General features: G+C 41.3%; 1 protein-coding gene across 1 annotated transcript in view; it reads right to left on the reverse strand.

Annotated features, from left to right (window-relative positions):
• Positions 1-3314: 3314 nt before the first annotated feature.
• The window catches only part of LOC126486160 (protein FAM183A-like), a 44532-nt gene continuing 21551 nt past the window's right edge, over positions 3315-26295 (reverse strand). The window contains exons 2-3 of the mRNA XM_050108932.1: positions 18486-18609; positions 3315-3444 (exon numbers count right to left, since the gene is read on the reverse strand). Coding sequence (XP_049964889.1) covers positions 3315-3444; positions 18486-18609 — 254 coding nt within the window. The remainder of the gene's footprint in view (positions 3445-18485; positions 18610-26295) is intronic.

Raw genomic sequence — 26295 nt, forward strand, 5'->3', positions numbered from 1 at the left:
TGAAATACGACTTAATCTTCTTAATAAGCTACGCGAGGAAGGAAGTAAAGTGGAGGTACGTACTATAATGTTGCACCTACATACCACACTTAATTATGATGCTTAATAACAAATTTTCCTTCGAAATGACAAATCTGCTAATTTCTTACATAGGAAAGTGATGCTTCCTCTTCCAATGCAACTGTTTGTGCTAGTTACAGAATAGCTTTGCTGATCGCCTGTTCTTCCCGACCATTTTGTGACGAATTTGTGGAGCAGAGTTTGGAAGTCGTAGCTGACGAACTATGTCTCTTCCACGTTCTTTCGAAAGTTTGAGTCTATCGCGGCGCAGTATAACTTGTCGTATCGAAAGTTTGTCAAGTGATATTGTGGAACAATTAATGGATGTTATTTCGAATGTGTTGGTGTTTTCTGTTCCATTAAATGAGAGTACCGACTTGTTGGACACAGCCCATTGTAGGTATTGATACAGACTTAGTAGTAAGGGAGGAAGTTCTTGATTTATGTCCTCTCAAAGACATTACGACCAGTGACGGCATACTGCAGTGTGTGGGAGACGTATTTATCAAGTTTGGTCTGCTGTGGGGAAAGTTTATTTCAATTGCCACTGATGGAGCACCCTGCATGGTCGGATGTAGAGCAGGGCTTATAGGTCATCTGATAAGCAAACTACGGCAACACGAAGTGAGATTCATACCTGTGCATTGTTTGATTCATCAAGAAAACCTGCGCCCAGAAAAACGTCACAATGGCAAATGTAATGACCGTAGTAGTGGGAGCAGTTAATTTTATTAAGAGTCATTGACTGAACCACAGACAATTTAAAAATCTGCTGAAGGATATTGAGTGTGAATTTAGTGATATTGCGTACTTTTGTGAAGTTCATTGGCTCAGTAGATTTGTTGGACGAAATAGTTTTATTCATGGAAATGAAGGGGCGTCCCTTCCATCAATTCACTGATCCTAAATAGATTAATGAGTTAGCATTTTTGACCGAGATACATCCCAGATGAAGCAACATTTTGTAGGCATTATTACTGTTTTCATGCAAATGTTGGAGCTTTGGCAGCGTCAGATGTTGAAAAAACACTTTCCCAAATGGTCAATGCGGAAATCTATTTCAGCTCAAGAGCAGTTGCAGACATTTTCAGGTACTCTTGCGACTCTTGTGAAAGAATTTTCCATCCGATTTAGAGATCTGGAAGATTTATCGATGGATCTGAAAGTGCTTGCTGCACCCTTTTCAACTACAATAATAATTGATGACGTTCCATCTGCTCTACAGCGCAAGTTGCTCACAATTCGATGTGATAGTGAATTGAGGTTAAATATGAATCGCAAATAAGCCTATCACATTTTTGTGTACTTTTTTGCAATCATATTTCCCAAATATGTACAAAATGGCTGCCAAACTGTTATCAGTGTTCGGGTCAACATATCTGTGTGAAAAAATGTTCTCTCTAATGAAGATATATAAATCTCCTCGAAGAGCCACTGTAACTGATGCACGTCTCACTGCAGTTCTGCGAACTGCAAGTGCGAGATCGATCGCACCAAATATAACTCGTCTTCTTCAGCAAAAAGAGACGCACACCTCCACATAAGAACACACAAGCCTATGTTTTGTTTGTGGTTAAGTATATTTATTCATTTACTTATTTCTGTGCGTAACCTAGAGCTAGTTAGTCGTTCATTGCTTATGCTGTATTCTAAATAAGCTTTTGCATTGGCCTACTATATTTTCATGACTATAAGTAGTAGTCAAAGGAGTATTTAGTTATTAGATGTCAAAGTAATTACTTTTGTTTCCTATGCACAATCTAATGAAAGGAATATAATTAAACGGATTTATTTACCAACATAATCTAATGCACTGAATAGAAGAGGCATTAGACACCACAGCAATGTCACAAGTTTACATCTGGTTTGATACGCGGCCCTTCTCCAGTTACGGCAAGCTGTGCAAGCAGCTACAAGTTTCAGTTCCACCAGAGCGTAAACTGCTCATTTTCCTGCCTAAACTGGAGCGCTACTCGTTCAGCTGATTAGTGCTCGCCTCTACACTAGGCCTTATTGAGTCACAGGCCATACTCAGTACAGTTACCTTATTTTGAGAAAGAAACTTAATGAGGGTAGATTAGTAAACAAAGAGAGAATTGTCGTGAGAACCAGTCTATGCAAACAAAATAATTTATAGGCTAAGTACTTCGTCATCATATGCATCTAAATAGACTCCGTAAATTTATGCCACAGAAAAAATTTTTTTCCACTGTTTTATCGAAGGCACACACTACAGTGAAAAGCAATTTCCAAGCTCGTTTTTGGTGCTGCATGATCAGAAACATATTGATTTATCTAGACATTTTGGAAGAGAGAACGACGCTATAGAATCACTTTCATTTTTTGGAGAATTCGTTTCCTGAATGCCTTGTGATCGTTCCTTTGGCCACACGGCCTACAATGTACTTCCAACATGACGAAGCCCACATTTTACCAGATGTTTGGGGGAACGTCTCAACTGTACTTACCCTAACCGCTGGATTTGCCTTGGTAGTACAATTAAATGGCCAGCAAGATCGCCAGATATTACTCCTTTAGATATTTGTGCATGGGTTTTTGCTGACGCCTGAGATGTACAAACGAAAGGTGAACGCATGACATCAAATGCTTGATCGCATCGAGGACGTATTTGTCGGTTAATACCTTTTAAAACGCATATTGTAATGATTACTAGCTATTGTACATATGTACTTGACGATGTATTTAATAATAAATAAAATATGTAACAATCTATATTAAATGTGTTCTATCTTGGAAACCAATCAGAGTAGTCCCTATGTCCATATGAAGTTTTTTGTGTGAAGTGATCATTCCTACCATATCCCCGAATATTGACCATTCCTCCTGTGACACCATGCATATACACAATGTAGATTCTTCATTCTGTTATCATTGTCCCACTTATTAAAAGAAATATAGATACAGATCTCCTGGCTCCATACAGTTTTCGAAATGCTTCCTTTAGAATAACGCAAATGGAATAACTCGTAATCACCTCACAAAAACTCTAAACAATACAATGTGCTCACTTTGGGGAAGAAATGAAACACGAAAATAAATGAGTAGCTAATGCAGTTTTTATCTGCGGGAACAATATAAGGAAATAAATGGAGCGGTTAAAATCTGCCGTGGATGTAAATATATATATATATTTAAAAATCGAACTATACACACAAAAATTGATTATCAAAAAGCATTGAGCGTCTTGCATGTGACTACAGCAGCTGAAACGAAAAGGTTGAGCACACGGTTGACTATCGCAGCATGTTTTTGAAGCGCAGCAGTACAGCACCCCAGCGGGAGACCTCAGTGGAGCAGCGTGGGAAGCGCAGCCGACGGTCGTTGGGGTCCGTGTCCACCAGTCGCTGCAGGTGCCACCCGTAGCTGCCCAACACCAATGCACTAGTGTGAGCTTCCACTGTGATACCATTTTATAATACAGAACCTACTACTACAACAGTGAAACACTATGTCAGTGCACCAATCTGAATTGGCTGTTCCCATCCACCTGGCTGGCTGCTCTATCTCTTCCCAGCAGGATCATCCACTTGATGCCAACAGTATTAGGCAGTAATTCTTTCCCTTTTCTAGACCTCTACTTCACGGTCTTCTGATTTACTTGACCAAACACTGATTTACTGGACCAGGCACTTGACTAACATTAAATCAAAAGCTGGTTTGGACACCTCACCTAATAACCATCAAAGAGAGAGCCCACAATAGACTAAATCTACTAAGCAGACATATGTGGAGACTAAATCCTTTGACTGTTATATACCCCAATAAAAACCTCATCTGCCTCGTCCCCACCTACGTAATTGTTGCAAGGATTCCTGCATCTCCGAAGTTTTACCACTCCATCCGGATCCTATAATGTCCCTCACCTGTATTCTTTACCAGGTGGTAATGTTCCCACATCTCCTCAACACCTGGAATACCCCCATCAGTCCTATGTCTCTTGCAAAACATAATGCCAGCAGTGTCTTTATTCACTATTCTCGAGAATGTTGGACTGTCTCACCATATTCTACCTTGTTTACATCTTTGTACACTCAGTGCCGTTTCCTGATGTAGCTTCAACCACCTTTTCACCCAAGATCATGTATCGTTCTTGAGACCTATACATCCTAAGAGCATTAAGTTACCCTACCACTTCTAGTCCAAATGAAGGTTCCAACCCAGGGTTCCCTTCTATAACTGCTATCTAACACTTCCTAATATTCACCCCATTTATTTTATCACGTCATTTCTACTCCATCTGCATTGACGTCCATCATCTAGCAAATGCTACCAGGAGTCCACAGCCCCACGAACATTAAGTATTTCTAGTCTGCACACATCAAAGCATCAAACTTCAGATCATATTTTTTATTATTATAGTCCATATTTTATGCACATTCTGTGCCAAAGAAAGCTACACAAAATGAAGGAATTATTCGAAAGGGATGGAAATCGGTAGATGTGATATACATGAACAAACAAACAAATGATTCTGTTTCAGAAAAATTGGGTGATATATTCAAGAGAAAGAGTTACACAAATTGACTAAGTCAATAACGTGTTGGTCCACACTGTCCCTTATTCAAGCAGATATTCGGCTTGACATTGATCGACAGAGTTCTTGGATGTCCTCCTGAGGGATATCGTGCTAAAGTCTATCCAACTGCAGCATTACATCGTCAAAATCTCGAACGTGTTGAGGGGCCCTGCCCATAATGCTCCAAACGTTCACAACTGGGAAGAGATCCATCGATCTTGTTGACCAAGGTGGGTTTTGCAAACACGTAGACAAGCAGTAGAGGATCTGGCCATGTGCAGGCGGGTATTGTTTTGCTGAAATATAAGCCCAGGATGGGTTGCAATGAAGGGCAACAAAACAAGGTGTAGAACATTGTCGATGTACCGATTTGCTATAAGCCTGCCATGAAAAGAAATGACACCCAGACAATCAATCTAGGTTGTCGGGCCATAATGCGAGCTACAGTCAAGGTGGTATCCCACCACCGTCCCGGGCATGTCTTCAGCCTGAAATCTCTTTGACTGGAGTAGAATTGTCTTCAGACAACAGCCTTTCCGCGTTTGAAACATTGGTTCCCGTCAGATCACTGACGTTAAGCGCTATCAGACTGAGCTACAACTTGGATAGGTAACTATTCAGTCTACGAAGCACTGTTGGCAAGCGGTGTGTACTTAGCCCTTGTGAGGCAAACTGAGGAGCTACTTGATTGAGAAGTAGCGGCTCCAGGTCTCGTAAACTGACATTGAACCCGGAGAGTTATATGCTGACGATTTCCCCTCCATATCCGCATCCAGTGACGCCTGTGGGCTGAGGGTGACACGGCAGCCGGTGGGTAAAGCTGGGCCTTCACGGCCTGTCTGGGTGAAGTTTAGTTTAGAATTGTGTTCAGTGATGAGTCCCGCTTCGAATTGAGCCTCTATGACCAGCGAAGAAGTGTCTGGAGACGCCCTGTACAGCGAAGGGATACCAAGCTGACTGTTGCCTGCTATACGGCCCAACAACCAGGAGTAATGGTCTTGGTGTCATTTCTCTTCATGGCAGGACCCCGTACGCTGACGATGTTCTACTCCCCATTTTATTGCCTTTCATGATAAGCCATTCAAAGTCTACATGCCATCAAGATAATGCCCGCCTGCACGCGAATTTTTGGTGCTTATTTTCGTGCTTGCCAAGCCATGCCCTGGCCAGCAAGGACGCCCGATCTCTCCCCAATTGAGAACGTTTGGACCATTATGGGCAGGTCCCTCCAACCAGCTCGGGATTTTGACGATTTCACACACCAGTTGGACAGAATTTGTCCCTCAGCGGGACATACAACAACTCTATCAATCAATGCCAAGCCAAAAAACTGCTTCATTAATAAGGGCCAGGGGTGGACTAGTGCGTTACTGACTTGGACAATTTGCGAAGCTCTTTCTCTTGAATATATCATCCAAGTTCCTGAAATTGTAATCGTTTGTTTGTATGTACACGTACTTCACATTTACCGATTTCCATTCCATTCGGATAATTCCTTCGTGGTGCACCGTTTGTTTTTTGTCTTAGGGTTGCTGATCAACAACTAACATCGGCATCGACACTGTTGCTGTGGTAAAGCAGAGAGTTAAAGGAGTGTTGACGAAGTTTCTCACGGGGGTCTTGACAAAACACATTTGGAGCGATGGGTACGCAGTTAGCGTTCCTGTATGAAGCCGTTTGTCACGAGCAGTATTAGTCTGTATTTTATTATAGTTCAGCGTTTTACATACAAAAACTGTGAATTGTGACTACGTATGTGAATAACCTCACATCTTGAACAGTGAATTAGCTCGTCCTTCTGCTGAAGGTCGCGTGGAACACCTGATCGCAACTTTACTACATTGAACGACGACTTTCGCTACCAACCACATTCTTGTATATCGACCGGGATAGTAAACAGTCTGCGCAGAAAATCGAAAAGCATGCTGGTATGCTACTACTTGACGATCAAGATAAACGTCAGTTTTTGCTTACGGCAGTTAGCCGAGTATGCCACACGAACCTGTAATACTCCTACGACAACAACTGCAATCCGTATACTATCGCGTCTCCTTACATGATTGTGGCTAAACAACCGTCACGTAATGTCTGGTGAAACCAATAGTCTTATTCTAACAATCTGATTTCTGAGGACGAATGTAACACATGAAAGCAGAGGTTTATCAAAGAACTCCTTTCACAGTTGTATTATTTTACCACATACAGTTCTGTAAAAACATAAATGAATTCCTGCACATATATTGGAAGTACAAAATAAGTGATACAACCACCAAACTAAATACACGGTATATATTTTTTCAAAAAAGTTAGGGGAATGCGGCAGGGTGACGTCGTTGTCAACCGCCGATATCCTGACGGGTGATCGCCCTATCATTGTCAAGGCTGAACGTCAGCAAGTAAAAAATTGGTTTTTGGCATGGGGCAGAGCTGGATTTCACAAATAATTTAAGCAAAAACCTCCACCTCTATACATATGGTTACCTGATAATTTAATTTCAGCTGCTTCCTTAATAAGACTACTCCAAATCTGGAAGCGCATACCAGAATCCTCGTGTTGTTACATTCCATAGGGTGACCGGTGTCAAGACAATGCTTTGGTATAACAGATTTTCTCGGCTGTTGTAAGCGTGTGTACGCTTCAGCTTGGTACACTGGTCCTCCATGGTTCTGATACTCTGGCAAGTATAAACAGGCCATAACTAAGAAATGCGATAGACAGGCGCCTTGCGCGATTAAGGATCAGCCTCAACAGAACCTAAAAGGATTTAATCTTAGATGGAGGTCGGAAAAAATATTTCACAGCATATTTCGACAAAATACGACCGATGTTGTTGGAGGTGCTCCCTGTGCGACTCCGGAAGTCCACAGACCTTGGTGCCAACTCGGTATTATCGTGACTCACCCGGTGCAGTGTTGGTCGATAGCGCAACGGACGTCTCGTGTATCTTTCACGGACTGTTTTAAATTCACTTGCACAGCCCTTACTTGCTTCAGTTCTGTTTTGAAAATGACAGGCGGTTGATGACGACGTCACCCGGTTGCATTCCCGTAAGTTATTTGAGCACTGTATACGCCGGAAGAAACTTAGGTCTCAAGGTATATCACAGTTAATAACGAAAATTGAATGGGTGGTAGTAGGAGCAAAAAAGATCCAGTAAACATGTGTCCACGAACGAGACTTTTGCGAGATAAATGTGAAGGTGTTGTTAAGAAACGCAGCTGGCTGCAGTATGAAATATTGCCCAGGTTAGTACAAATAAATTTGAAATGTAAACTTGAAAAGGTTATCGCCACTTGCTGGCTGGTTCGTTTCATTAAAATCGATATCTACGACTGCTCATTAAGCTAATTTCCTCCTCCTCTCATAGGATGGGAATGAGAAAGACATTAATCTATTTCAAAAATATCTGCAGAAGGTCAATAAGTAAGAACTCCCTTCTTCCAGCTTGTAATTATGATGTAACTGCAATTTATGGTACAGGTAGAGTATGAGCAGTTTCTTGCTACCCGGGACGAGAGAACGAAATCTTAACTAGTAAAGTAATTTTTGTAGTCGGCCTCAGCCTTGATTTAGTCAACGGCTGACAAGCCCGTAGTGCAGGGAGGACGCACTGGATAGTGGCGGGTGGGACTAAGAACGTAATATACATATTGGAAACTGAATAAAAATTTGATGCTTAAATAATTAAAAGGAAAATTTTGAAAGAATTACTGAAAAAAATTGAAAGGTACACCTATCCTGAGTGAATTTCAACTGGGTCTAATATAAGCAGACCTTCAATATTCAATACAAGTGGTTCAAATGGATCTGAGCACATGGGACTTAACATCTGAGGCCACCAGTCCTTTAGACTTAGAACTACTTAAACCTAACTAACCTAAGGACATAACACACATGCATGTCCTAGGCAGGATTCGAACCTGCCACCGTAGCAGCAGCGCGGTTCCGGACTGAAGTGCCTAGAACCGCTCGGCCACAACGGCCGGCTTCAATACATACTTTCAGCATTTAACACTCGTAAATTTACGTATATCCCTTTCTCGTTACCGATATTGCGCATGGATATTGGTATGACAATACTGGTTCTGGATCGGCCCTCCTCTGCTCAAGCGAATTCTTCTTGCTATCTTCGATCCTCTCGATGCTGGATTCTCGGGGCGTCGCGGAGAGATTAACTTCGTTATCTCGGTAAGTGTCTTTAATACTTTCTAACGCACAGTTGGAAAACACACTTTTGAACAATACCAATGCGGAGGAACTCGTCACACGTCCACCCGCTACCACTTATACAAACAGATTTTTTTAACAATATTAATTCGGCGGAACTCGCAATATGTCCGCCCCCTATCACGTATAGATACGGTCAGATGAATCTAAAGCAATAAAAAGAAATTGAAGAGCATCTCTATATCTCTTTTGTTTGTTTGTCAATGTCATATATTTCTTTTTATTGCTTTAGATTCATCTGCCTGTATCTCCTCCTAGCAAAATTAACTGGACAATTTCCAGGAAAGATCAGAGAGAGAAGAAGAAAAGATGCGAGGGAAGATAGTGCGTTTTTGCACACCCACTCCCTGTCGCCAGCTTCTCACAGAATTTGGAAGCTATTAGAAAGTATCCTGCGATTAGACTCGTGACGTATATATATATAAAGAAAAGAACGAGAGGAAGAAAAGAAATAATAATAATAATAATTTAATTCTTCACAGCATCCGCCACGGAAGACACGCCACTTGGCATACATTCGAACGCGATGTAAGCCGTTCTGGCCACAGCGTTCCCTGTGAAGTCGCTCTGACAAATGGAGAACATTTGCCTGTCCTATGTAGTTTGTCTGAGGCGAGATGGAAAGTGAGCTTCTTCGACAGCGGTCTGACTGGCTGGTGACGCAAAGGCGAGACGCAGAGCTGCAGTCACGCATTTTTCTATCGTCTAACAGTGGGTGCTTCTTGCACGGTCCGGCTCGGTGGCGTCTGGAGAGGCGGTGCCGAGGGATTGCCTCTGCTTGGTAGATGCTCGACTCGTCAGGGGTGAAAAGGTGGAAAGAGAAGCCCTCTTTCTAGTTTATGACACGAGTCTAACAACAGGATACATTCTAATAGCTTCCAAATTCTATGAGAAGCTGGCGGCAGGGAGTTGGTTGTGCAAAAGCGCACTATCTTCCATCGCATCTTTTCTTCTTTTCTCTCTAATCTTCCCTGGAAAATTTCCACTCAATTTTGGTAGGAGGAGATGACGAACAGTTTTCCTCTCTTTGTCCCATGATTAGTCTTTGAAATATAACGTGGAAGTGAAACAAACTGAAAGCAACCTCTCAGCTGATTGGCGAAACAACAAATTGTTTGTACATGATTGGCTAGCAAACTATATGAGGGGTGTTCAATATGTAACGCAACACATTTTTTTTCTCGGTAAATTTCTGTTGAAAAAAATGCAGTTTTTTGTGGGATATTTCCCCGCTTCTATATGCAGCCCTCCCAATGGCGTCTGTAACGGAGGTGTGTTCCAAGCAGAGAGCTGTCATTGAGTTTCTTTTGGTGGAAAACCAGAGCATCGCAGATATTAGTGGGTACTTACAGAATGTGTACGGAGACCTGGCAGTGAACAAAAGCACGGGGAGTCGTTGGCCGAGGCGTCAGTTATGAAAGCAACAAGATATTCGTGGGTACTTACAGAATGTGTACGGAGACCTGGCAGTGAAAAAAAGCACGGGGAGTCGTTGGCCGAGGCGTCAGTTATCAAAGCAACAAGATCACGGAAACCTGTCTGATCCCGCGCTTGCTGGCTGACCGCATACAGATGTGACTCCTGGAGTGTTGGAATGTGCAGACGCTCTCATTCGAGGTGATCCACAGATCACAAACAGCTAACTGCTCAAACTGGACGTTTCTGTCGATAGTACTGACACACTCACAAAACTTCACTGTATGATTCTTACTCATCCACCCTACAGCCCAGATCTCGCACCTTCCGACTTCTGTCTGTCTCGCCCAATGAAGGACGCACTAAGCGGGAGGCAGTGCGTGGATGATGTGGCTGCGACATTGATCAGCAGAGTGGTATCATGCAGGCATACGGCGCCTCCCAGTAAGGTTGCATAAGGCTGTCGCATTGAACGGATATTATGTTGAAAAATATGGTTTTGTAGTCCAAAGGCTGAGTAATGATATGATGCATTGTAATTCTGAAACAAACCAACCTGCTTTCGGAAAAAAATGTGTTGCATCACTTATTGAACGCCCCACTTAGCTTAGGCATTTTACTATGCAGTTCGAAAGAGAAGTGGAAGAATCACACTGGTATCGGTGGCTAAAGGAAGCAGGCGTTTTATTCAAGTATTCATTCCAGCATCGGGTTTGGAGGTAGACACAATATTTATTTCTGGTGTTAGACTCTGATGGAAGCCGACCTGGTTATGTTGGTATTAGAAGTCATCTAGCTTTGGGAGTTGGACTTGGAGGAAGACAGTTTCTGATGGGAATTGACGCCGATTCGAAACATGTTCGGCTCTTCAGAGGGTAAGAGCTCCTTTTCAAAGTGATGATACCTTTTTAAGACAACAATCTGAAGGCGCGTGTTTTTATTCGGTTTAAACTCTGCAAATTCACGAAGTTCTTTACCTTCAGTTCTTGAAAGGACCGCAGATTAGTTGTTCACGAGCATAGGCTCATTTTGAAAGAACCACTCACGCAAATGCCAACTGGATGGTATTGGCTCCTTTGCATGCACGATTAATCTATTTTTCAATACTAATTAGGAGGTAACGGGCGAGTTGTGGCGCCCTGAAAATATTCTATGGTCGGAGTTGGCGTGGCCGCACGGGCCACTCGGCAAGCTGGCGTTCGTCAGCAACCGCGTGGTGCCGAACATTAGCCGGGGCGAGGTCCACGCCGACTGCGTGGCTGGAAATCCCATGTTGACGCTGTGTCGACGACTGTCCTTTGTGTCGATGAAGGAGATTTGTACGCCGGGAGTGCCAAAGATGGTGGACTTTGTGAAACCATAATGGCAGACATTTCACAGTTCATGTAGAGATTAATAACAGCTGAAGGAATCATAATACCTTAAAAAGAAACATGTACATTACCATTATTTGCACGATGATTCTGATGGTGTAATCAGATTTTCAATATCTTCATTAATTTAAAGTTTAGTGTCTGACTGTAAATTATGCAAGTAATGCCCAGCAACCAATTTCCAAAGTCTAAACGGTTCATCCGATTTTGTCTACCGACCTGTCTTTAGAAAGCTATTGGGGCTACATTAAAGACTAGAGAGTTTGGTAGGAGACTGATTTTTTAAATGGCTGGAAATGACCAGTAAAAATGACTGTAATCTTCAAACCAACTACAGCTGCCATAAGCACAATACAAGGCATTGTAAAGACTTCTACATTACCTATGCCGCAAAAACCAGAATTCAGAATAATTTGACCAACTCAGGAATATATTTTGTAAACGTACTGCCATCCAAATTAAAGAGCTAGAAGACAAAGTAAGCATGAAGTAATAAAATACCTGATGGATAAATGCTTCTACAGTGTCAATGAATGTCTGTTCAGATAATAAACTGAAACCTTTACTTGCTTTCAACAATTTAAACGAATTTAAATTTATTTTGAAATTATACAATACTTAAAAGATTCGGTTAAATTGCCCCAACATATTAGTGTGTAAGGCGCAGTTAATGCCCTATATAGTTTGTTACGATAAAGTCTTTTTTGTGTACTACACTTTTGTCCTCTATTTATATACTATGGGTATCTAATTTGCTTTGCTTGTTTAGTATGTTATGCGTTGTTATCATGTGTTACATGTAAATATTCTAATGATAAATCCTATATCACGTGTGTGATCCTTTGGATGATGACTAAAATAAAATCAATTATATAAGGTGGGACATTTGTCGTGTTACAAAAGGTAGCCACACAGAACATCTGTAAGTGAAACTTGAAGATATATTGCATTCAGCGCTGTATCAAATATTTCTGTCAATTGTTTATCTTTCTCTCAATTAAAGGTTACTTATTTATAACTAAATCATAAAGACCCTGTACTACTCTCGTCTTGCGACCTAACATCCCAAAGACGTTCAGGCTCACATGCGGTTCCTCTTCGTTTTAATGTCTCGGCTCAAACTCATCTAGGGATTGAACTGCACGTGTCGCATTAGACGCCCTAAATTAGACACTTGTGGTCCTTTGCGAAGTCGTATGAAGCATACAACTTTAATATAACATATAACAACAGTTATATAATAATATCAGGAAATAAATTAACGACCCATAATGATGTAGGCCACACAGCAGCGATTTGGTTAGAATAATGTTTATTCAGAAAGCAACCCAATAGCGAAAGTGGTCGTATTTGGAGTTACTGTTACACTCGCGCGCATTTCCATTTGACACAGTTCGATCATTCACAACCTCATCGCGAAATACAAGTCCAATACTCCACCTCGTCACACCAAGCGCGCGGCTGCTCACTGCTCAGAGACTAAGTCCCGCGACACCACACAACGCGAAATCGTTTCGCTTCCTAGCCGCCTAAAGACCGACCGACCACTTTCGCGTCTCCAGCAGCACTGTACCCTTTGGTGTCTACACCAGAACTGTCCCTCTGCCCCTCTCCAGCCGCGTCCCCCGCGTGCCGAACATCGTCGCTCAACAGACTAGAGCAGTTCCCTTCCCTGAAGCCGTCCATCTGATTGGCTACAGCTTATTCTACATTATTTTAAATTGTAACACATGTAAATAATCAAAGCTTGACCACTTTCACTTTCTAAATAATGTAACAATAGTATCCATTACATAATAAACGTTAAATTCTTTTACATATAACCAATACAATTTCCTTCTTAGCTTGGAATGCCACGGCCAGTAGCCTTGTACCAATGTGCTTTCTGATAAATAAATAAAGAACAAAAGTAACTATTATGCACTAAACTGTACAACAAATATTCTATTACCTAATAATTCAGTAAGGTGTCAGGCTGTCATCGTTCAATGTGTTTTGTGTGGAGAAAATGATGATCTGATACTTAACTGAAAATAGTGATAATTTAAATTTACTACATATTTTAATCAAATAAAGTTAGAGGGTTAATATTTACAATAGTCGTCATTTTAATGATGCACTTCTATATGAAATGTCGACCGTTAAGATCGACCAAAGCGTTCAGATTTTAGCAGTCAGGTCTTTGTTACAAAACTTGTGAATTTCACATACTAAACTATTATAGATATGATCAATATTCAAGTTTTATTGGGATCACCATGAAAATTTATGAAGGATGGTAGATTGAAATTACTGTCGTTTCATTCCCTGAGTTACTACAGAATTAAATAGTTTTCATAAATGTTTCCCTTTATGGCCGATCTTAGGTCCGCCATATTTAACATTGCTACATCTCCCTGGCCACAAACGGCTTCTATGGGGTTTCCCTACGATGTAGCTTCTCGTCTGTCTCATTCACACACTACAGCGCTTAGGCCTCATTCAGCACAATAGACGCCTGTGAATTTCCCGTCTCGTGATGAATCTGCACTCTTTGTGGCACACGGTCCTAGACGACAGGGTCCGTTTCACAATTCCTGAGGGCTGACTCTTTCGGCCATATATTTAAATGAGAGCGAAATGCTCGTTAACTGACAGTTACTGCAGTGAGTAAGAATTCTTTCAACACCATCCCATCCTTGTGTAAATCGTGACATGACTGTAAAATTCACTGCCCCAGTACTTCAATCTAATCAATGGGAGTGATGTACAGTTCTCTTTTGTGGTGATCCCTGACAGAAACATACAGAGGAATAAGGTCATGTGATGTTTGGAGGACAAAAAGCAGGCTTTGCTCGATTCTAGGGCCATATTGGTGCGGTATAGGCAGTCTTGCATCAGCAGCAAAATTTATCGTTGTCCTATCAAGAGCGATATTTGAGCTCGATTAGACGGGGACTTAATCTAATCTATAAGTTTACGCTTCAAATATGTTTGTGCGAACTATGGTTCAAATGGTTCAAATGGCTCTGAGCACTATGGGACTCAACTGCTGAGATCATAAGTCCCCTAGAACTGAGAACTACTTAAACCTAACTAACCAAGGACAACACACACATCCATGCCCGAGGCAGGATTCGAACCTGCGACCGTAGCGGTCACACGGTTCCAGACTGTAGCGCCTATAACCGCACGGCCATTCCGGCCTGCATGTGCGAACTATGACAATACTTCATACTGAGATCAGTGGCGACTCGTAACCACACATTCCAAGTTATCTCGCAAACAGCTCATTTTCGAACTCATGTCTACTTGGAACATTATTGCTTTTGTCATCCTATACTTTTACCTGTGCCGGTTTTCAGTACTAGCTATGATACATCATGTCTACATATACCGGGTGTTTCACAATTCATGTTACACATTTCTAGAGCTTGTAGAGGGGACTTAGTAGATCAAGTTTTGCATAGGAACCCATGCCCAGAAACGTCATCTAGCGACACTACTGAGCGTAAAATTTAAAGGCGTCGGCGCCTGTAAATGTATGCGTATACATGGTGAGTCTGTGATTATGTTGCAGACTTTATAGGATGATGGAGAAGGATAAATGAATGGATGTAAGACATGAGTCCCTGTACCGAAAATGAACGAGTCTAAAGTTACAAGCGAAAACCGTTTTGATACATCTGACAGTGAAATACATGTACAGGTAAAAAAGAAAAAAAAATGGTTCAAATGGCTCTAAACACTATGGTACTTGACATCTGAGGTCATCCGTCCCCTAGACTTAGAACTACTTAAACCTAACTAACCTAAGGACATCACACACGTCCATGCCCGAGGCAGGATTCGGACCAGCGACCGTAGCAGCAGAGCGGTTCCGGACTGAAGCACCTAGAACCGCTCGGCCACAGCGGCCGGCCATGTACTGATCATATTGTTGCTAAGATTGTAGGGTAGGAAACATTTAGAGATGCTAGTTCGGACAAAAAAACTTCTAGTAAACATGGGCTTTAAAATACTCGCCTTAAGAGCTATGAGCACTTGTTCAATAGAGAAGATGTGTTTCACACTAGCGAAGATGCACAAGTACTCATAGTTCCTCAGGTATGCATTTTAGAACAAGTGTTCACTAGACATTTTTTCTTTGTTTTAGTCCACAGTGCCACCTCTGAAGCTGCCTCCCCTACAGTCTCAACAACAGCAGTAACAGTACTTGTGTTCCACTGTCAGAAGTATCAGAACGGTTTTCGCTTATAACTTTCGACTGTTTCGTTCCGCAGTCAGGGTCCCTTCACTCAAATTGATATATTTATTCTTCTCCATAATCCCCAAAAGTTTGTGCTAACATCACCGAATCACCATATATACACATTCATTTACAGGTGCCGGCGTCTATAACTTTGATGCTCTGTAACGTTGTTGAAGACCTTTCTAGGCATGGTTCAAATGGTTCTGAGCACTATGGGACTTAACGTCTGAGGTCATCAGTCCCCTAGAACTTAGAACTACTTAAACCTAACTAACCTAAGGACATCACACACATCTATACGCGAGGCAGGATTCGAACCTGCGACAGTAGCGGTCGCGCGGTGCCAGACTGTAGCGCCTAGTACCGCTCGGCCACACCGGCCGGCTTCCCAGACATGAGTTCCTCTGTAACACTTGATCTACTAAGTCCGCTCTACAACCTCTAGAAGTGTAAAATGAATTGTGAAATACACTGTATCGCTACCAATTTCCATTCAGACATGTACGTGTAGTGTTTATTTCATTGACGACGACGATCAGTGAAAGGTGGAGGGTAAAATTAGACAGTTCCCTCGAATATAACCAATTTAAAACTTACTGCGTAAATACAGCTAACAGTGTCACTCAGTCCATGAGACACTGTGGAGAGGTTTGTGATCAGGAGCTTTGAACCACCACCTTTCCTCAACTATAGTCTGACTCACGAACAATGGCGTTTCGCGCAGGTCAGAGCACAGACGAGGGGTTGCGCTGTCGCCTGTTCCAAGCGACATTTGCTGTACACCGGATAAATGTGCTTTGTACTTGATGCAAATAGGTACCCTGCTAATTATGCTCTCGCTTGTTCATGTGGCATATGTCGTTTACCACCAACATCAGCGATGACAGCTAGCAACAAATGGAACAAAAAAGTCACTAAATAACTCGCTACGATCACGTTTAATGTTCGCAACTGCTACGATATTCACTGCAGAGCGTTCAGAACGCTACTGAACGGTAACTGACTGTCGGCTGTGACGTAGGTGCGCAAAACAAACCTAAACTCGACCGCCATCGTTCGCGACTCCAACACAGCCGGCCATACACTGAAGTGGTAAAAGTCGTAGGATACCTCCTACAGAATGTGCTTAAGAAAATTGACGATAATGGGGACCATGAAGAGTTGGTAGGTCATAATCACGTGTGTGTTACATTTAGCTGCTATTCTTTATTTTCTGATTCTAGTTGCACGTTAATTACAAACTTTACAACTGCCGCTCTAGCCACTAGCCCATATATGGGAATTTCGTGCATTAACATTAATAACCGTAATCCCAAATATTCATTAAAATTTCAGAACATGAAGTCGATACATTATACACTGAGATGACAAAAGTCATGGGACACCTCTTCTTTTCCCTAGCATAGTGAAGCAACTCATGTGACATGGACTCAACAAATCGTTAGAAGTATCCTGCAGGAATACTGAGCCTTCCTGCCTCTATAGCAATCCACAATTGCGTAAGTGTTGCTGGTGCAGGATTTTGTGCACGAACTGATCTCTCGATTACGTCCCATAAATGTTTGATGGGATTCATTTCGGGAGATCTGTGTGACCAAATCATTCAGTCGAATTGTCTAGAATTTTCTTCTGACCAGTCGTGAACAATTGTGGCCCGGTGACATGGCACGTCGTTGTTAGGGAACATGAAGCCAATGAATGGTTGCATATGGTCTCCAGGTAGCCGAAAATAACCATTTCCAGCCAAGATCGGTTCAGTTGGTCCAGAGGACCCAGTCCATTCCATGTAAACACAGCCCACACCATTACTGAGCCACCACCAGCTTGCACAGTGCCTTGTTGACAACTCGGGTCCATGGCTTGGTGGGGTCTGCGCCACTCTCGAACCCTACCATTAGCTCTTACCAAGTGAAATCAGGACTCATCTGACCAGACCATGGTTATCCAGTCGTCTAGGTTTCAACCGATTCACGCAGGACAGGCACTCCAGGCGATGTCATGCTGTTAGCAAAGGCACTCGCATGGGTCGTCTGTTTCCACAGCCGATTAACGTAAAATTTTGCCCCACTTCTTAACGGATACGTTCGTCGTTATTTCATGCAGTGTTGCTTATCTGTCTACGCAAACGCCATTGCTCCCGGTTGTTAAGTGACTGCCGGAGACCACTGTGTTGTCCATGGCGAAAGGCAGTGCCTGAAATTTGGTATTTTTGTCACATTCTTGAGACTGTGCATCTCGGAATATTGAATAACCTACCGATTTCCGAAATGTAATGCCCCATGCGTCTAGCTCCAACTACCATTCCGCGTTCGAAGTCTGTTAGTTCCCGTCGTGCGGCAATAATTCCGTCTGAAACCTATTCAAATGAATCGCCTGAGTACAAATGACAGCTCCGCCAATTCACTGCCCTTTTATACCTTGTGAACCGCCATCTGTATACCTGCATATCAGTATCCTACGAGTTTTGTCGCATCAGTGTAAACCGAGGGGGGAAATGTATTGTATTCAAGCCGACTACCTGTGAGTTGAATGCTACAACAAAAATATAAGTTAGCGACCTCTGCTAAGGAGGTCTGTAGTAGCTGAACAATTAACCTAGAGGTACCGGTTCCTGTCTAGACAGACGTCTTTGAACCTTACCACTGATTTCCGGTCTGCGGCGCATCCCACTTGTCCTTGGGGCCCTTGCGGCTCCCTTCTTCGATCATGGCAATGAACGCAGGGTCCACCTGTTTGGTACCTTCATCCGGCGCGTAGAACTTGCCTGCCAGGGGTGGCACTGCACATACCAAGAGATATATTCGGCGCGGCTCAGGAAGGTACACTGCTGACAATTAAAACTGCAACACCAGGAAGGCGGCATGCAACAAACATAATATTGTCGTGAAGTGTACTACATTCTTGGATATGCAAACGATTAGCGTATCAGTGTAACAGCTCAAAGAAAGTACGATAATTATGTATTTACAAGGGTAGGAACTTCAATATTAGCAACTATTTAAAAAGGAAGATCGGAAAGTAACGCACAATAGTTTTATTACCAAAAAGTTTAATAAGTAACAAAACAAAAAAATCGCAAATGAGCTTACTCTTTTACATACTTCTCTACATAGTCAGTAACGTTATCACCCCGTGTCTCCTACCAGTGCCGGATTAGCCATGCAGCAGGAGTTAGCAAATGCTATGGGCCCCGCATCTGGCGCGAAAACTCTTGTCAAATTAGAGGGATTTTTTTTACAGTCATTTCAAGTATAGCATTTATTTGTTGCAAGTAGACTAGTGAAAAACGTGAATTATCTCGCCATTTGGTTAAGTTCGCAACATTCTACCAACTGATTAATAATATTTCTGGCGTCACGATGAAGAACAGGATAATCAGTGTATCGGATGGCCAGCAACAGCTTCTTAGAGACATTTAGTTCATGCAACAAACCCCTTGCATGCAACCAACGCCACACAGAACAACAATTAGAAATGTAAAAGCGCCGGAGTGTCTACGTGGACAACAGCGATTATTGTTTGTTTATATATACCACGAAGTTTAAACAATTAAAAAGTATGTTAGCTCCTGGTATGTAACTATGTACGAATCAGCTATTTGTGTTTGATATCATCATTAAACACTGTAGTCTTTATTTAGATGATTTCGAATAGAGTAGACATTTATTTAGCGCTCAGAATTTGTTCACCTTAGTACTGGTATATATTTGAGAGTTTTTAATACCACAATGGAACGTCATCGTCTTGAAGTCATATTTTAAAGAGGAAAATAAGACACTGGCGAAATAACAACCTTGCAATCGATTTTGCGTCAAAATTTCAGCAATAATTTTGATTGTGCGCAGCTCTGACTATCTGTGACGTACATATTAAGCATTAGCACGTTGCAGTACCCCACTCCACTGTATCCACTTAATGGTAAAGCGTGAAGCACGAACACAGCTAACTGGTTAAAGAATTATTTTAATAACAGGTCAATAATCTTCAATTTACAAATACGTATCACTGACGAATGATGTAGCTCTTGCATCTGCACTTCACATTAATATTGTCAGTTTTATGTCCGCCTCCGTAGCGTAGCGGTAGCGTTACCGCCTACCACCCAGGGGGCCTGGGTTAGATTCCCGGCACCGGGCTGGGTGTTGTGTGTCCTTCATTATCACTGACTCGCAAGTCGCCGACGTGCCGTCACCTAAAAAGGACTTGCAATACGGCGGCCGAACTCCCCCGAATGGGGCCTCCCGTCCAACAATGCCATACGATCATATTTTATTTCTTTCTTTGTCAGTTTTAGAATTCAATGCAAGTGTTCCATTGACGGTACCTCTAACAACTTTTCAAAGGATGGTGATCTGCAGTGACGTCCACCCAGCTATTCAAGACATTCGCAGCGAAAATCATTAAATATTGGACATAGCTTTCCTACAGCGTATCACATATAATAAAATTGCAACTTGATTCCTGTGCGTAGGAGATATTTAAGAAAACTGAATATGAGGGTGCTTTTTATAATGGCTAGCGAAGGGAGGGGAAAAAATTATTTATAGAATTTTTGTGTCCGTACGTATGGAGTGTAGCCATGTATGGAAGTGAAACATGGACGATAACCAGTTTGGACAAGAATCGAATAGAAGCTTTCGAAATGTGGTGCTACAGAAGAATGCTGAAGATAAGGTGGGTAGATCACGTAACTAATGAGGAGGTATTGAATAGGATTGGGGAGAAGAGAAGTTTGTGGAACAACTTGACTAGAAGAAGGAATCGGTTGGTAGGACATGTTTTGAGGCATCAAGGAATCACAAATTTAGCATTGGAGGGCAGCGTGGAGGGTAAAAATCGTAGAGGGAGACCAAGAGATCAATACACTAAGCAGATTCAGAAGGATGTAGGTTGCAGTAGGTACTGGGAGATGAAGAAGCTTGCACAGGATAGAGTAGCATGGAGAGCTGCATCAAACCAGTCTCAGGACTGAAGACCACAACAACAACAACGAGCACCACGTAAAAACTAATGCACGGATTTGGATGCAATTTTCTTTTGTACTTTTGCAGGTCTAACTTAAAATGTGATACCGGTATCATTTTGACACTCCGGATAGAACCAAAGTTAACGCAGTTTTGCCATATAAGTATGGACACTGTCGCTTGCTGCAAACAATCAAATTTGCCGGCAGGATGGCAAAGCTTTGTGAGCCGCCGCCCGCGCCGGCGTCTTTTATGCGCGGACGAAGTCACGGGTAAAAGTTCGTCGCAGTATAAAAATGTACAAAGCAAAGATGTCTCTGGCACCAGTTACAGACTAATAAAGCACGTAAACAGTCTCAAAATCATGTTTCGCGACAAGTGACGAAAAACATACGTGTACAGGAGAGCGGTTAAGTGTGTGTGGCACTGGCTTTTTTTTAATGTCCGTTGAACGAATCTACGCACACAACTGTCACCATTTAGTAAGTTTTTAGCAAAGAGTGTTTATTAATGTGTTGTTTTCAGTCGTTCTCATTTCTCCGACGACAGAAATAAGTCCGGGCTTGTCTCAGACATTCCCTCCTCGCAATGGACGGGCTTGGATGCGGTCAATGTGAAGACAAATCCGTCCGTTGTACTTACCACCATTGGAGGTTGTAAAGAAGCATCGAACGCCAGTCAATTATTTGCATCTTCATTTGGAAATTGTCTATGATATCTGCAACGAAACTGGAACATATAAATAAGAGCGCAGAGAGAAGCCCATATACTTCCCTTTGCATGCGAAATAGCCTTAAAATAATGATTTTAGTCAGTCATGTCTTTACTAGCTCGCACTATTTTACATTCAGCCATTTCAATTTGACCGTCTTTCCATTCAAATCCAGGAGCTGCCGCGCTGTAGCTCGTGGGTAACCGTTAAGTCGAGGTTACCTATGTACTTCGCGCTTAGGCTGAAAATCGCTGCAATGTGGCAGAGATAGTGGCGAACAACCAGTGCGCACGAGTACAGTCAGGTCTCGACTGCATACTTTCATTATATGGCCCACATTCTCAAGCTACGTCGTTTCTGGGAACCGACATTTTACCAGCGTGCTTTCCTTAAAATATGAAGCCAAGTAGATGAAGTTTTGCCGAGAACGCTAATTGCGAATAATTTAAAGACGTGCGAGAGTTTGTATTGATGGGTAGATAACAGCTGAGCTCACTCTCAACTCGATTTTTTCTTCTTCCTGCATAATTTTTATGGGCGGAGATTCAATAGATCTCGATAGGCGGGAAGCTGTAATGGTCTAAACTCTTGGAAGGCGACTATCGGTTTCGCTCTACTCTCGTATAGTGCTAGTGAGCAGACTCTCGCTTCTGCTTGCACGGCACGTATCATTCGCAAAAGCTCTATGGGTGAAAAACTCTCATAATATAGTTTAGCATTTGCGCAGTCAACTGGCACTAGCTTCTACAGAAAATAATGGTTCAAATGGCTCTGAGCACTATTGGACTTTTCATCTGAGGCCATCATTCCCCTAGACTTAGAACTACTTAAACCCAACTAAACTAAGGACATCACACATATCCATGCCCGAAGCAGGATTCGAACGTGCGGCCGCAGCAGCCGCGTGGTTTCGGACAGAAGCGCCTAGAACCGCTCGGCCACCGCGGCCGGCGCTTCTGTAGAAAATGGACGTATATTATTTATGATACTTACACTTTACGCAATCCTGTTAAATAGTAGTTCTCCATTTGGTTTGTAACTTATTTTCCCTTCAGCACAGATCGAGCTAACGACCATGAGCAGCAGACAGAGAGATAATGGACGCCACTATGCTTCTGGAAGTGCAAAGCGTAAAGCAAAAGATGAAAAGGAAAGAATGACTCATGCTGTTATATCTAAAACACGTACACTAAGTTTTTTAATGTTCAGAATTATTTTGCCGAATTTACAGAAAATGAAGTACAAAATACAAAAGTTGTGGTTGATTGTAAGGATGATAGTTATACTACAGAAGATTCATCAGAATATGCAACTTTTTCCTATGTTGTTACGTTTTCCACAAGTGATACAGCAGCTGAACAGACGGCAAGTGTTCCCAGATCAGCCATATCGTCTCCAAGCCAAACTGAAGTGAAAAGCATAGGAAGTCCTATCGGGCCAGAGACTTCATCTTCAAGACAAAGAGAAGTCGAAAGGTAGGAGACGAGATACTGGCAGAAGTAAAGCTGTGAGACCGGGCGTGAGTCGTGCTTCGGTAGCTCAGATGGTAGAGCACTTGCCCGCGAAAGGCAAAGGTCCCGAGTTCGAGTCTTGGTCGGGCACACAGTTTTAATCTGCCAGGAAGTTTCAAGTCGAAAAAAGTTACAGGCTTCTGATGTTAATGCATCTTGTGCAAGTGGAACACAAAGTGAAAGTAAAATGTATTCTAACGATATTGGGGAGTGGCCAAACAACTTTGACAGAGATTATTGGATTATGAAAGGAAGTAGTAAAGTTCAGCATATTGTAACCTCCCCACCGTAATTTTAAAAGGAATGAAAATGACAATACTCAATACAAATGGGAGCCAAGTGTAACCTCCCCACAATTTTTTAAAAAGAAAAAGGACGATATTAATTAGAAATGCTGATGGACATTGCTCTATGCGTAACCTGCCCACAATGAAATGTACTGACAATGGCAACAGAAACGTGAAATTCGCAATCTGACTCAAATATAAATTCTTCACAAAATTTAAAGTCCGTTCAGTGACAAGAAATTACAATTAAACCGAAATATCGGTCTTTGGCCCTGTGTAAAACAATCAGAATTAAAGTCTTACCTCAGAATAAATGGATGTCACATATCTGCTCTTGTTGTTGCGCACCGCTTGGAGGAACTGCATTGCAAATAATAATATTCTCTTTTTTTGTGATTTTAGTGGAATTTTTCTTCAAAAGAAGTGGAATGAAATGGGAAGTGCAACGAAATCTTGAGTTCAATAAAAAATTAAATTTTTGAGAAAATGCTTTTGAAATAAAAAATTATTATTGGGAGACTTGTTGGAGAATAATTACAATAAATAAAATTTTTCATTATATAATGATTATATTAATTAACAGTATACCTTATTGCTCATCTTGACCAGAGTTGCCGACCGCCTACATCACACAACCGCACTGGGCTGCTACTACTGACCGACCGCTCTGCATGACGACTACAGACAGAGTACTGCTCTCAACTAGACAGAGCTACAGACTCGCAACGACTGAACTGACAGACTCGCAACGACTGACAACTAACTCGCAAAGACTACTACTGACTGAGAACCGCTCGCAACACTCGCGCGGTCAAGCGCATACTCTCTGGTCACAGATGCTACAATGCCTCGCCATCGCTGCTGCGTTACATACGTGTTTCATAACCCTCCACTCGGGGGGCAAAAATTTGGCAGCGATGGTGAGTCATTTGGACTTGCCAAGCGCGGCAAAATTTTTCTTTAATTAACAAAATCCTACAACTTACAGAATATTTAAATGTTGTGCACACGCACTAAGTACAAAATATATCAGACAAGGACAAAATGTGAGTACAAAACATAGTAGCAAATCAGAAAAGTATATACAAATTTTTTGACAGATAAAGTGCACAGGCACTGAAAAAATTCTTTAGCATATGCAGAACAAATAAACAGACTGGCAAGAATAATTAGATGTAGTACATAAAGTAAATGTTGTGCACACGCACTAAGTACAAAATATATCAGACAAAGACAAAATGTGAGTACAAAACATAGTAGCAAATCAGAAAAGTATATACAAATTATTTGACAGATAACAAAGTGCACAGGCACTGAAAAAATTCTTTAGCATATTCAGAACAAATAAACAGACTGGCAAAAAATATTATGTTGACAAGTGTACATGCACTGAAAAATGTCTTTAGCATTTTCACAACAAATAAACATAATGGCAAAAAAAAAAAAATTCATGTCCAAAGTGCACATGCACTGAAAAATGTCTTTAGTATTTTCACAACAAATAAACATAATGGCAAACATCATGTCGACCAGTGACATAAGTGTACTCACACTGGAGTTTAGCGAATCGAAAAATGTATAACCTATGAACATAAATGATGTTACCAAAAAAAAATTTTTTTTTTTTTATGTGACAAGAATCAGGATAGGAAAGGGAAGGATTGCATCATGGTTGTAGCACTTTAGATTGCACACAGCTGCTCCGAAAGTCCATATCTTTCCACAGTAGTACAACACCAAGTGACACAACTTGAAGTTCTTTTCCCATCAGAATTTATCAGTGTAGCCAAGACACTGAACTGTCGTAGTAATGTTCCATGTTTTCATTTTGGCAGTACATTAGGTACACCAAACAGTGGGACCATAATAATGTCTTCATCGCTCATGGTGGTGGACAGCATGTCGTGTCAACACCACACTCTTACAAGGCACACCAACGTAGAATTAGTGCAAAACCAAATATAGTGCTCCAGGATCACTGGGATAAACAGGACAAATGGACATTGCAGTAATTCAGGGTAGTCAGCTTATGAGGTGAAGGACATCAAGTCACATAATATTGACAATTACAGTCTTCATTGATAGTTCGTGGCATTCATAGCCCAGTTATTGAACATTTCTGTACCAAGTATGTAGTATTACAGAAAAATGTTCATTAATTGTTTTACATAGAATCAGTAGCCTTCTTTTCCTGGTTACAAAGCATTATTAAATAATCGCATTCTTTTCCAGTTACAGTGTATAATTAAGAATCATTAGCCTTTTCCTAATTACAGTTAATTAATCATGTGTCATTAATTAATCATTTGTCTAATTACAGTTAATTAATCATTTGTATAATTACAGTTAATTAATCATTTGTCGTTAATTAATCATTTGTCTAATTACAGTTAATTAATCATTTGTATAATTACAGTTAATTAATTGATCATTTGTCATTTCAATATATTAAGAATTATTAGCCTTAATTAATTACAAAGCATTATTAAACAGTACCATAGTTAATTAATTATGTGTCATTCCAATCTATTAAGAATCATTAGTCTTTTCCTAATTACAAAGCATTATGAAACAGTCACATTCATTTCCAACAACAAAGTATGAACATTGAAAACAAGAGTTAATTAATGGCATAATTAATAACAATTTCGTTGATTGACATTAATTATTGGCACTCAGTGGCCATCAAGTATTGAATAGAATAAAACATAGTTCATCATTCAGTATTATTCAGATCATTACAAAGTCATTATTAAAAATCAGTTAATTACAGTCAAATCATTAGTAATCACAGGCATTACAATAAACAGTGGCAGTTATTAGCTAGTGACAAAGCATTATTTTGAATATAGTCTCATTAAGAGGTCATTACTCGAGTGACATGCTATTCAGAGTTGATCAGTATTATTCAGAATTATCATAAACTAGTGACATTATGTGGGACTGGTAATACATTTTTTTTGGTAGCAATGCATT

This window comes from Schistocerca serialis, chromosome 1 (assembly GCF_023864345.2).
Source record: "Schistocerca serialis cubense isolate TAMUIC-IGC-003099 chromosome 1, iqSchSeri2.2, whole genome shotgun sequence".
NCBI lineage: Eukaryota > Metazoa > Arthropoda > Insecta > Orthoptera > Acrididae > Schistocerca > Schistocerca serialis.